A 12,619-nucleotide genomic window follows, 5' to 3' on the forward strand; every position below is an offset into this window, starting at 1 on the left:
GTGTGTGTGTGTGTGTGTGTGTGTGTGTGTGTGTGTGTGTGTGTGTGTGTGTGGTCAGTGTGTGACCCCATAAATGACTTCCCTAAACCTGCTGGTCTGGAAGTCCAGCAGTTCATCTAAGCAAAAGGCACTGACATAGCTACGTTTATCCTACCATAAAACAATAAAAGAAGGTACGACCTCTCCCATGCTCCCAGGGTGTAGGTGTGAATGCCAGAACACTCTGGAATTTACTTCAGACTTCAGACCCAGCAACACACTCAGACAAAAACTGGTTCACCCGAAAGACAAAACGCCAAAACACAGACTTAACAATGTGGTGTATGCTGTACAGTGCAGCGAGGAATGCCCAGACCTCTACATCGGAGAGACCAAACAGCCACTTCACAAGCGCATGGCACAACACAGAAGAGCCACCTCCACAGGACAAGACTCAGCTGTCCATCTGCATCTTAAGGATAAAGGACACTCTTTCGAGGATGCCAATGTTCACATTTTGGACAGAGAGGACAGATGGTTTGAAAGAGGAGTGAAAGAAGACATCTATGTCCACTGTGAGCGACCATCTTTGAACAGAGGCGGTGGTTTACGACACCAACTGTCTGCCATCTATAATCCAGTTTTGAGATCCCTTCCCAGACGCCTTAACGCCCACTCACACCCTGGGCCATCTGACCTCAGGAATTCGCATGATAAGGTGGGGCCAGGTTTCACAATGAACTCACCCGAAACTCTGGCTGATTGGGACCCACACCCAGTTCCACACCTTGGCTCAGGCGATTAGAGGATCATCAGGGGGTCCTTTTGTTCCTCTGTGGGGGGGACACTCCCACCAGGTTTATATCTGGGACTCTCCACCATTTGACCTTAGAACTGAAGAAGCCTCTCGGATGAGAGGTGAAACGTCTTCAAGTAACTTAAAGAAGTCCAGACGCTTTTCTTTGCAAACTCCTTTGACTACGATGACCTGGATGACTGAGAACCTTCACAGACAACACTCTGGAATGCACACAAAGCCTTTGCAGACTTCTAAAGATCCCACATCCTATCACTACACAATCGATTATACACCTCTTATATATGGTTAAATATTTCCTAATACAAATGACAATAATAAAATCTAAACCCATCAATATTCAAAATGTGTTGTGTGATCTAGATGACAGTAGCAACTGTAACTGATTTAAAGTTTGGTGAAAATCAAGTAAAGGTCACTCAAAATATGAAAAATCATTAAAAACGTTATATTACCCACAAATATTTTATGGATTGGCTCGGGGGGACACGAGTACCTGAGCTGGCTAAGCATTTGACGTTGACCCTTACTGTTGGCACCCAAGGTCAAAGTTGATCTTGCAAAATATTTTAAAGAAAAATGTTTGAGTAATATATCATGTAAAGGGTCAAGAGGAACACTTGGTTTTTCAATGCAATGCTCTACAACATTACAATGATGTCATAATGTTTCACAAAATCACACACTGCTTGAGTACATTTTAAAATCTCTAATTTTTCAGCTTGTAGAAGCCAATGATTTCAGACAATTCTGCTCCAAAGACATTAAAAATGCATTTAAAATAAAATAAAAATAAATAAAATAAATAGAAATGCATGCAAATCTCTACAGAGTTTTATGATGACTGTTATTAGTCCATTAGAGCTTTTGTTTCTGACTGAAATAAAGGACTGAATAAAAAAGTAATTGAGAGAAATCTGACCCTAAATGTCTGATCCTAATAAGTTTTAGTCTTGATTTCCTTTGGCTGTGTTTGTAAAAGGAGCAAATGCACTTGACGTGGATGAGCAATTGCAGTTAGAGGAAAGGTCTGAGTACAAATGAGTGACAGTGGTGTGAAGAGGGCATGCTCTTTGAGGAAATGGTTCAATTCTCAGGGTTTTTTTTTTTTTTTTTTTTTGAGCCACCTCCACGGGACAAAACTCAGCAGTTCATCTGCATCTTAAGGATAAAGGACACTCTTTCGAGGATGCCAACGTTCACATTTTGGACAGAGAAGACAGATGGTTTGAAAGAGGAGTGAAAGAAGACATCTATGTCCACTGTGAGCGACCATCTTTGAACAGAGGCGGTGGTTTACGACACCAACTGTCTGCCATCTATAATCCAGTTTTGAGTTCCCTTCCCAGACGTGTTAACGCCCACTCACATCCTGGGCCATCTGACCTCAGGAAATCACATGATAGGGTGGGGCCAGGTTTCACAATGAGCTCACCCGAAACCCTGGCTGATTGTGACCCACATCCAGTTTCACACCTTGGCTCATGTGATTAGGTAGAGGATCATCAGGGGGTCCTTTTGTCCCTCTTTGGAGGGAAACTCCCACTGGGTTTAAATCTGGGACTCTCCACCATTTGACCTTAGAACTGAAGAAGCTTCTCGGATGAGAGGTGAAACGTCTTCAAGCAACTCAAAGAAGTCCAGACGCTTTTCTTTCAAGCTCCTTAGACTACGATGACCTGGATGACTGAGAACCTTCACAGACAAAACAAGTGGTAATATGTTGTGTATCCACTAGGGGGAGCAGTGTGGTGGAGGCACATTCATTTAAAGGCTCGCTACACCATTTTTATATCATATTATATCACACCATATTTATATGTTTTAAATTTGTTCAGGGATTTTATAATTAGGGCAGATTCAGCCTTTCTATCAAATATTGATATAGATATGTGTTTGCAGCAAATAAAAAACCAGTAGTGCATACCGGTCAGTGATTATTACTGCCTTGCGTTTATGGAAATGAAAGCATGATTGTTTCATTGCACTGCTAATGTTCTTAGATAAAATGCAAAATCAAAATTAAATGTGCTCCAATTGCACAACAACTATACAATCAGTGCCCCCTGCCCCCACAGAATACAATTTTTTTTCTTACTATGCAACCAGGAGATTATTAACAGCTGATACCTGTTTTATACATTTTCTATACCGTTTCTTGGGATTTTGCAATCAAGTGGCAGACTTCAAAGCCTGATTGGCAGCTGGCAGCTGGCTGTCAGTTAACAGTCGACTGACCTCTAGCTGAAAGTGACAATTTTGAGTGACTGCATCTGTAGAGCCACCCGTCATTCATTAAATTTTCAAACAAACCTAGACAGGAATGTTACAACTGCTAAACTCAAGGTACTGTAAACTTGTGACATCAAAACTGCAAAGTCAGTGTTTTATACAGACAGCCGACAAACCCATGAGTAGAAAACATTCAGAATGCTTTTTGAGCAGTCTGCAGTCGAAGCTTGTAAATCATGTGATATTATAGACACCAACCTCATTATTTGTAATTCTGTCGATGTTAAATATATATATATAAATAACATACTATTGCAAGAGTTTATATAACAGCAGATAAGAAAAACATGTCGTATAATTGCTTTTTTCTCCCCTGATCTGCTGGCACAGGTCCAACAATGACATCACTGGTGACACACCATCTCCTGCCCCACGTTGCTCTCCTCCTTCTGTTCCCACCAAAACTAAGGTAGTAAAATCAATGCCAGAATGTGACAGTTTCTTTCTTAACAAAAATTCACCAAACATCACAAAGATTTTAGAGGGAAGCATCATCCTGGACCAGGCCAGATACAAAGTGATTTGCGAGTTTTTAAATGGCACCACTACATTTGTGACGCTCTACAACACCCGCAACAAGATTCCATTTTTTTCTGCTACAAAGTTCAGAGGGGAAAAATGTGGGAAATCCAGTTACAAATGGATGATTGAACCAGGGGTATAATAATCGTCATAAATAATAATAATAATAATAATAATAATAATAATAATAATAATAATAATAATAATAATAATAATAATAATAATAATAATAATAATAAAAACAGACCACATTATCAGATATTACAAGTGCAGGTAACAACCTAAGTGGACCTGTAATTAGGTTTTAAACAACACAATGTTCTGGAAACAGTTAGTGTATTTCATCACAACATTACAACAACATCAATATTGTACTCTTTCCATTTACACAGCTTGAAAACAATGAAGACATGAGAGAAGAAACAAGTTTCAGCTTGAAGAATCAGGCTAGTACATTGATTATGCCAATAGCAGCGGGTTTACCAAAGGACAGTTATTTCCAAGTACTTATGGATTTACCGAAATTCAAAGAAGATCTACTTTTACCCTGATCATGTTATTTCACAAAATGCTTCATTCAACAGGGGAAGCTGGAAGAGAGTGGAGAACTGCATTAAATGTGTTATGAATAACTACTGCGGTAACAACAGCTGTACAGAAGCCTTTGTAGTGACGGAAGCACAGTCCAGCCACAAGAAACCCATAACAATAGGATCAATATTCCACATAGGCTGTGGTCGGCATTCTGCTGCTACAGTGATAGGCTGAAAAATGGCTGGCAAGTGCACACTGGGGCCGGAGCAATGAATATAACGAAGATTACACACAGACTAAGACGTTGGAAAGCCTCCGTATAAAAGTGGGAATCGAAGCATTCGATGAAAGACAATGTCCTGGAGAAACAACTGTCACTGAGCTCCACCAACAACTTTCCCCTGATTGCAACTGTCCATAAAAACATAAATGTATAAACTACTGAGGGCTGAGATCTATCATCAGTTTTATACATTTATACATGTTGTGATGAATATGAATAACGTTTATTGATTTGATTCAGTTTGTAATTGCTTCTTTGCATCAGGCTTCATGACATCAAATAAAGATACAGCATATTAACCTTTGTGTAAATCTGGTGTTATCAGAAACATTTTTGGTACATGGAAGGAAACCATTCATGTTAATTTAAGCTGCTTAAATACAAAACTTTTGTTTGAGTGGTGACAGCTATCATAAATATCAGAACAGACAGAGGTAAACACTGGAACCACAAGAAACATCAAAATAAACAAACAGTGTGAAAACAGAAACCAATTAACATAAAAGACAAACTGGAGTAGGATAAAGAGACTAAAACAATTTCTAATAATTAGATTTTGATTAAACATGAAGGCTCCCTGTCTGGTTCTTGGTCCCCAACAGAGACACCACCATTAAAAAAGAAACCTTGGACTCCCCTGTGATTCTACCACAAATAATACATGTATTGTTTCAGCTTTGTTACGTTTAAAGACAATGTGTTTTTTAAGATGCATGATGACTCTCAAAATCGACTGACTCAACATTTCCACTTTGGTAGGCAACCAACAGTTTTCTGATCACAAGAAATCAGGCTACAACTACAGTTACACATGACATAAAGGTTAAGAACTATCATATAACACAGCACAAAGGCAATTTTACATCTCCCTAAAAAAGATCTGAAGCTGTATTATAAAGTGCACTGATACTTTTTTGCATGAGTAATTTTAGCATTAGTGAACAGTGAGTATTTTTTGGCAGCAGAATGGTCAATGAAGTTTTTTGACAAAATACTCTAAGAGCTCAGAGGAACAAATGAACATGTTAGCCATTACAATTTCTTTAATTTCATTTCAAAATAAATTCATCAAATGTTTGAGAAACAAACTGATCTTTGTGGCTGATGTAGATTCACAGCAGCAGCACCATCACCACGGCCAGAGAGACAGAAACCCTCAACACAGGAAGTGAGTCATGCAGAAGAGGGGAGTGAAAAGGTTCAGGCTGCCCACCTTCAACACAGGAAATAAAGAAAGATATAGTTTGGTCTCGATACAAATACAGCAATAGCTATGTGGTTGGCTTTTAGCTGAGCTAAGTACAGAGAGCACATCTGAAATATTTGCTTAAAAGTCCTAACATCATCTCACCTCTGACAGCCAGCCAGCTGTATGGTGATTCTCCAGTACCAGAGATATTACACTTGTAGGAACCTTCATCAGCCTTTGAAATCTTTGGGATAGTCATGACTCCTGTAGAGCTGTGCCCAATGAGGAGGTTATCTTTATAAAATGCAGCTGTGAGGTTGGATAAAGAAGTCTCCCTATATGTGCAATGCAGAGTGACGGCATCGCCCTCCTGCAGATGATGCACCGGACTCTCCAGAATCACTTTGCCTCCTATATGAAAAAATAAATATTTAGAGCTTTAAAGGTGCACTTTTGAAAAAAGAAATTCATGCAGCAGAGGTGAAGCCCAAACTTTCATAGAGCTTCTTGCGTAAGCAAAGACATATTCCAATCATATGGGCTAAAAGAAAAATGCCTTTCTTCAACCTCAACACCTTTCACGTTTGAAGGAATTCATTTCAACCATTTCAAGATGATAATGCTTTTAGAAGCTTTTAATTTCAATATACTTAGTAACCGATTTCCCCTGGAAAAAAATTAATTTGACCTATACTATTTTAAATGCTGCCTGTACTTTTAGCTTAATAACTGAGCTAACTAACATTTTTATTCATACCATACCATAACGTAATAATTATAATAGATTGCATTCATATAGCGCTTTTCTAGGCACCCAGAGTGCTTTACAATACCACTATTCATTCACTCTCACATTCACACACTGGTGAGGCAAGCTACAGTTGTAGCCACAGCTGCCCTGGGGCAGACTGGCAGAAGCGAGGCTGCCATATCGCACCATCGGCCCCTCTGGCCAACACCAGCAGGCGGTAGGGTAAAGTGTCTTGCCCAAGGACACAACGACCAGGACAGAGCTGGGGATCAAACTGGCAACCTTCCGGTTACAAGATGAGCAATATCATATTGCTCAATATCAATACATATCATATTGTACTATTAGCTAATTATTTCAACTGTCACAGCAAGTATTTAATTGGTTTTTTTTTTCAAGTATTCACTTTTCAAACACTATCTATCTATTGCTATCAATGAGGAATTTTTTTGGAAGAGTATTTTCAATTACATAGTAAAGTAAATACATACTTTATACCTTAAACCTTAAAGTGTCACTTTGATGGCACGTTTTGTAACTAGCCCATTAGTGTAACAAGCTAATAGATGAAACAATATAAACATCACAGACTATATATGGCTATTATTGAATGGCTTTGGTCTTGCTTTTTTCCCTGTTGAATTTAATGGTAATCCTCTGTAGTTTGTATAAACTCACCAGTCACAGTGATGTTGACAGCTTCACTGCATGCTCCAGCTCCAGATTCACACCAGTACAACCCGCTGTCTGAGGGGTAAGCATCTTGAATGAAGCAGTGTGACTCATTTTTTTGAACCCCAGTGTTTGGAACACTCATGATTTGTTTTTATAGACGTGTTTCTCTTTATTGTCCAGTCAGGAGAGTTTTCATGCTCTCCACAGCTCAGTGTAACAGACTCATACAGGAAGAACTGAGATCTGTTGGGAAATATTCTTAGAGTGGCTGAAAGAAACAGAGAGGTGAGACAAGTTAGTTGTCTTTACAGAGCTGTATTTAAGGGCAGAACAATGAGGTGGGCACAGTTTAGTCTGGCCACCCAATGCATCCAAGGAAACACTGGCAGGGGGCTCCTCACAATTGAATTCAAATGGATATATGGATTTATATAGTATAACTCCCGACTATAGTATAACATTTTGCTGTGCTGTTTTTCCATGAACAATTGTAACTGCCCACTTCATTTGAGAAAATCTTATGAGTTTTATTGCTGATAATTGTTTTTTTCAGTTGTGTGTTGCATTAAAAAAAGCTAATTAAAGGTGATGGTGTAGATATACAGTCATACCTGCATATCACAGAGATTACCAATCACCAAAAATAACTATTCAGTCTACACTGATTTACCATGCACCTTTTTTTTTTTTTTTAAGATATTGATTTCTCTGCCATCCCAGTTTAAGCAAAGTGCTCAACTTTTAAAAAAATTGCTTGGCTCTTGAAACTGAGCTGTCATATATGTGGTGTGTGAGCAGAAGTGTAATAAGATGCCATGCCAAATTTCATAAAAATGTGTGTAAACATAAAAATGAGCTATTTCTTTAAATCAAGATACATCCTGCACACAAACTGGGCAGGAAGCTAGCACCATAAAACTCGGAAGCTTGAGGAAAACCCAGAACTTGCAACAGATCAGGGACAGCAAAGGATAAAGAGACTAAATAAACACTCAGGCAGGTGACTAAGGAAGAGGAAACTGGTGGGAGCACATGTGACACTAATCACAGGAGGAGGCAAGTTAAAATAAACACAATGCACATAGGGCAAGGGACTATTAAAATAATTTAGAAAAGTAGCACTAAGACAGAAACAAACAAACTTGACATAGACAAAATAAAAACAAACGTGGAAACATTACTGACTGGGGAAACAGAAATAAATAAAATTCAAAATAATAACAAGGGCTGCCTTTTTTATTTGAGAAAATCAAAAATGAACATGAAAACTTTTTAAAATGTTGTTACTTTTTTCTCTGACAGCTGTATTTTGGAACACAGATGAAGCACTACCTCAAACAAATTTAATTTTACTGATCTTATACTAACTGTATTCTTGCCACCAAACATGGTACTAAACCCACAACACTGACATTTCCTTCCTCTTTACACCTTTGCAGCTTCTGCATGCTACCCACAAAATAGTTGCAAGATGTATCTCCATTACCTCCCACAAGGTTTCATTTTAAACACTGGAACATCTGGTTTTTCATCTGTGCAGATAAGTTTGTAGCTGTATTGATGCCATATAAAATTTATAAGATGAGTTTACACATTTAAAACTAATGAAAATACAAGTTACATGTACTGTATTTATTTCAACTAAATTAATCTACAATAAATCGACATGAAATACAGTACCTTGCATAGAGTACCTTTTTGTAATGTACCTATTATAAAAACCTGTAATAAAATACTATAAATTATAAATTATAAAACAAAAGCAGATGCCCACACAGAAACAAATCACAGACCTCACACACATTTACAGTAGTACATACCAATAATAGTGCAGAGAGCTGTTATCTCCATGCTGCTTGGCAGGTGTTTGACTCACAGACAGTTTTAGGGGAGTTTGTTCACACCTCAGTGCTGACTGTGAAAAAGTCACTTGACCAAGATGTACGTCATCAATTTATTTTTTAAAACCGCAAGTGTCAAACACTTACATTCTCCACCCTAAAGATATAAAGTATATCAAAGTGAAGTTATAGAATATTTAATCCATCTTAAAATTTGAATCAAAAATATATAACTGATTATTTTTTTTCTTTTTTGAGAGTTTTGGGGAGTTTTTTAATATAAAGTTACATGAGATAGAGTTTTTTGTTATTTCTTTGTCTGATTTTTATCAATTACTGTCTTCCTCTATTCAGATTTGTGGAGTTTGTGTTTGAGCTGTTTTGCAATCCCGGATTGCGTAAGAAACAAATAATGTCAACAAGCTCTATCTAAAATTTTGATACCCACTTATGTAAATGTGGTTTGCATATACTCAGACAACAACACAGTTTTTCTACTGTTGTTCCTATACACCACCACAGTGGATTTTAATACATAAAAAAACACCATTACCATGGTGGAGAGGTTTGTGTGCCCAAGTGATCCCAGGTGCTATGCTGACCAGATAGTTTGCTTCACCCACTGGTGGGGTCTTTCAAGGTAAATTGGTGAAGTGAAGGGTCAGACAAAGAGCAATTCAATTGACCTCTATAACAGAGGAAAAAACAAGGGACCTGTTTAGCACTGCCTGGGATAGGTTTACTAAGGGCTTACCCTGGAGCCAGGCCTTGTAAGTGAGCTTCATAGAGAGTGCCCTGTGAGAAAATGTACATCAGTCCACTCTTCTCTAGGTCCACTACCAACTGGAGGAGCTGGTGGTCCAATCCCTGGATTTCAAGGCTTGCTAATGGGACATGGAAAATGACCTTTCTCTTAGGGAGAGACACTGATATGGTTGGCCTCACCTTTTGCACAGATCAGTCTTCTGGAGAGGGGATCGAGTTTGTACCAGTCTGGAGTTGCCCTCAGTAAGAGGAATGCTGTGTCTACATTAAGATTTTTCTCAGTGGACTAGCGGGTGGTTCCCTGTGCCTTTCAATCAGGGAATGGGTCCTGTCTTTCATTTGTGCTTAGAACAAGTTCATAGTACCCAGCCTTCTTGGGACCTGGGTGGGGTTCACAAGGGTGCTTCATCTGGTGACTCAGTTGTCTTACTGAAAGACATCAATGGCCGTGTGGGAAATAAGGAGCATGATGACGATTAACAGTCTACCTGATGTGAAATGTAATCCTGGTTGAAGGCTCTGCCTCCCATACTGTTTTTAAATATACTAAGAACCACAAGTGAGCAAGCAATCTGAGAGGGAAGTGCTCTATTGGGGTGACATGGTTCTATGAGGTCTTTAAGATAATAAATAATTTCCCCTGGGGTTAAAAAATATTCTGATTTTGATGATAAGATGGGGCCTAAATATTGAAGACCTTGAATTTGAGGAGAGAGATTTTAAGTTTGTTTCAGGATTTAACAGGACGCCAACACAGAAAACTCAATATAGGATAGATAAGAAGTCTGGTATTATCTGCATAGCAGTGAAAATGTATGCCATTCCATCTAATAATACTGCCTAAGGTAAGCATGTATAATGCAAAATGAATTGGTCCCAGCATGGAACCCTGTGGAACTCCATATTTAACCTTAGTGTGTGACTCCATTTACATGAAACAAATTGAAGTCTATCAGATAGATATGGAGGGCTGTTGCTCAGAACATAAAGCAGGTCACCTACTAATCAGGAGGTTGGTGGTTTGATACCTGTCTGCATGCCAAATATCCTTGGTCAATATAATAACCGCACGTTCCTCTCCGATGCATCAATCGGAATATGAATGTGTGTGAATGTAAGACAGAAAAAGCATAAAAAAAGTGATGGTGTGAATCGGTGAATAAAGCAAAAGTGATTTAAGTGCTGACAGTAGAAAAGCACTTTAATACCTACAGCATGCTCTAATCACTGTAATAAAATATGGTGAACAGTAATGAACACTGCACTGAGGTCTAACAGGACAAGCACATCTCACACAGAGATGAGTCCACTGCCAGAGAACATAGGAAGATCATCTGTGACCTTCACTAATGCTACACCCAAGGCCTAGCAGCCTGTCCTGTCTGAAACTCTTTCTACCCCTCTTAGTTAACCCTTCACACTGTGGGGTTAATCAACTCTTTTATGAGCATATATTTCAAATAACATTAAATAATAAATAGATTTGATCTTAGAGAAGTACTTTCCTTTGGTGCTCTTACAGGCTTCTGATGATTTAACAAAGATTCACTTAGTATATCAAAAGACACCTGAAGTCTACCTTTTTTCCATTTTTGCTCAGGTTTTCTACCCACCTGTCTTAGTTATCAGGTAGCATTGTGCAACCAAGACTGGGTTTTAGGTTTTAGACTCCTGGTTGTGAAAGGAGAAATGTAATCCAGGATTTCCAAGCAGGTTGAATTGAACGGAGAAAGCAAGTCGTCAGGGGTCAAGCTGATGGACCTATTTAAAAGTAAGGCATAATTACAATTTTGATAAAACAATCAAGCTCAGCTGTATCTGAGGCAATGATGTGAGATTGGTATTTGGGCACATCAGGTCTGACAGAGTGACGTGAAAGGGGTATCTCAAATATTACAGGCAAGGAACTAGAGACCACAAGATCCAAAGTATTTCCAAGTTCATGTGTTGGACTTTTAACTGACTGAACAAGATTAAAAGAGTTGATAAAATTTAAAAAGGTATTAGTCAACGGTGTATTTAAGTGTATTTAAATTTGGATTTTAAAATTAAAATTATATGAAATTATAAAAAGTATATGACATTGCTGACATCTTGGGGCCAGTTGGGAGTGCTTTTCAACAGCAGCTTGGATATTTAGGAGTGATTAGAAGTCACAAAGCAGAAGAGTAGAGACCTTTTTGAAGAAAAAAAGATGTAAACAAAGTGACCACAAACAGAACAGGTAACAGATGACGGCAAATAACACACACAGGTGCCATCTTCACTCCAATTTCAGTAAAGCACCTTGAAATTAGATTTACAGTGTAATTACACTCTTAGTTGTGGGGCAAATCATACAGTGTTGCCAGGTTTTTCATGGTTTTCTTTGAACACTGGCTGCTTTTTCACTTACTTTCAGTCCGGTTCTTGTATGTGGCCATTTTTACAGGAATGTTTGTCTCTTAAGCAACTTAACGCTGACCTATGAATCATTCAAGCATGAAAAGGGGATCTTACTCAAGGGATGAACCAGTATTGTGTCTACACATGACAAACAACTTCATAAAGAACCAGCTATTTTTAAACCAACAAGGTGATTTCCCAAAAGACTATTTAAAGTAACTCCCGGCATATTTTAGCATGGTGTGCAGTGTGTAATTACAAAATATCTAAAGCAGATGGAAAGTATCTGAAAGCAATATTGTCTGGCACATCAATACGAGCCACTGCCAGAAGGTTTTAACAGTCCCATAAGTATGGAGGAAATTCCAGGAGACAGATCCTCTAGGACTCTAGGAGAACTGGACATTGCTATATGGTCATTTACCCATCAGCATGACCAGTATCTGCTCCTTACTGCAAGCTTGAACAGCATGGGCACTGCCAGAGCTACAAAATGACCCTTAAGGAGGACACTGGTGTGAATTTCACTGACCAGATAATCAGAAACAGATTTTATGAGTTCAGGTTGAGGGGCTGATGCCCTAGT

The 12,619-nt window shown here is 38.6% G+C and overlaps 1 protein-coding gene and 1 pseudogene across 1 annotated transcript; one reads left to right on the forward strand and one right to left on the reverse strand.

Moving 5' to 3' along the window:
* Positions 1-3,119: 3,119 nt before the first annotated feature.
* LOC146522570 (uncharacterized) lies at positions 3,120-4,565 on the forward strand (annotated as a pseudogene).
* Positions 3,862-7,289, reverse strand: LOC146522571 (low affinity immunoglobulin gamma Fc region receptor III-A-like). Its single transcript, XM_085151931.1, has 3 exons — positions 7,046-7,289; positions 5,779-6,027; positions 3,862-5,640 (listed from the first exon to the last, which is right to left on the reverse strand). The coding sequence occupies exons 1-3, from the start codon at positions 7,182-7,184 to the stop codon at positions 5,540-5,542; spliced, it is 489 nt and encodes a 162-aa protein (XP_085008057.1). The 5' UTR covers positions 7,185-7,289; the 3' UTR covers positions 3,862-5,539.
* Positions 7,290-12,619: the final 5,330 nt, after the last annotated feature.

The sequence above is a fragment of the Neolamprologus multifasciatus genome, chromosome 3, assembly GCF_963576455.1.
Source record: "Neolamprologus multifasciatus chromosome 3, fNeoMul1.2, whole genome shotgun sequence".
Lineage (NCBI taxonomy): Eukaryota > Metazoa > Chordata > Actinopteri > Cichliformes > Cichlidae > Neolamprologus > Neolamprologus multifasciatus.

What these genes read in the sequence shown, in the direction of transcription:
- LOC146522571 (XM_085151931.1), bottom strand. Translation starts at nt 7,184, where the DNA reads ATGAGTGTTCCAAACACTGGGGTTCAAAAAAATGAGTCACACTGCTTC. An exon ending in TGTCAACATCACTGTGACTG is followed by an intron (nt 6,028 to 7,045) that starts GTGAGTTTATAC and finishes TTTTTCATATAG; the next exon opens with GAGGCAAAGTGATTCTGGAG. An exon ending in CAGCTGGCTGGCTGTCAGAG is followed by an intron (nt 5,641 to 5,778) that starts GTGAGATGATGT and finishes CCTGTGTTGAAG; the next exon opens with GTGGGCAGCCTGAACCTTTT.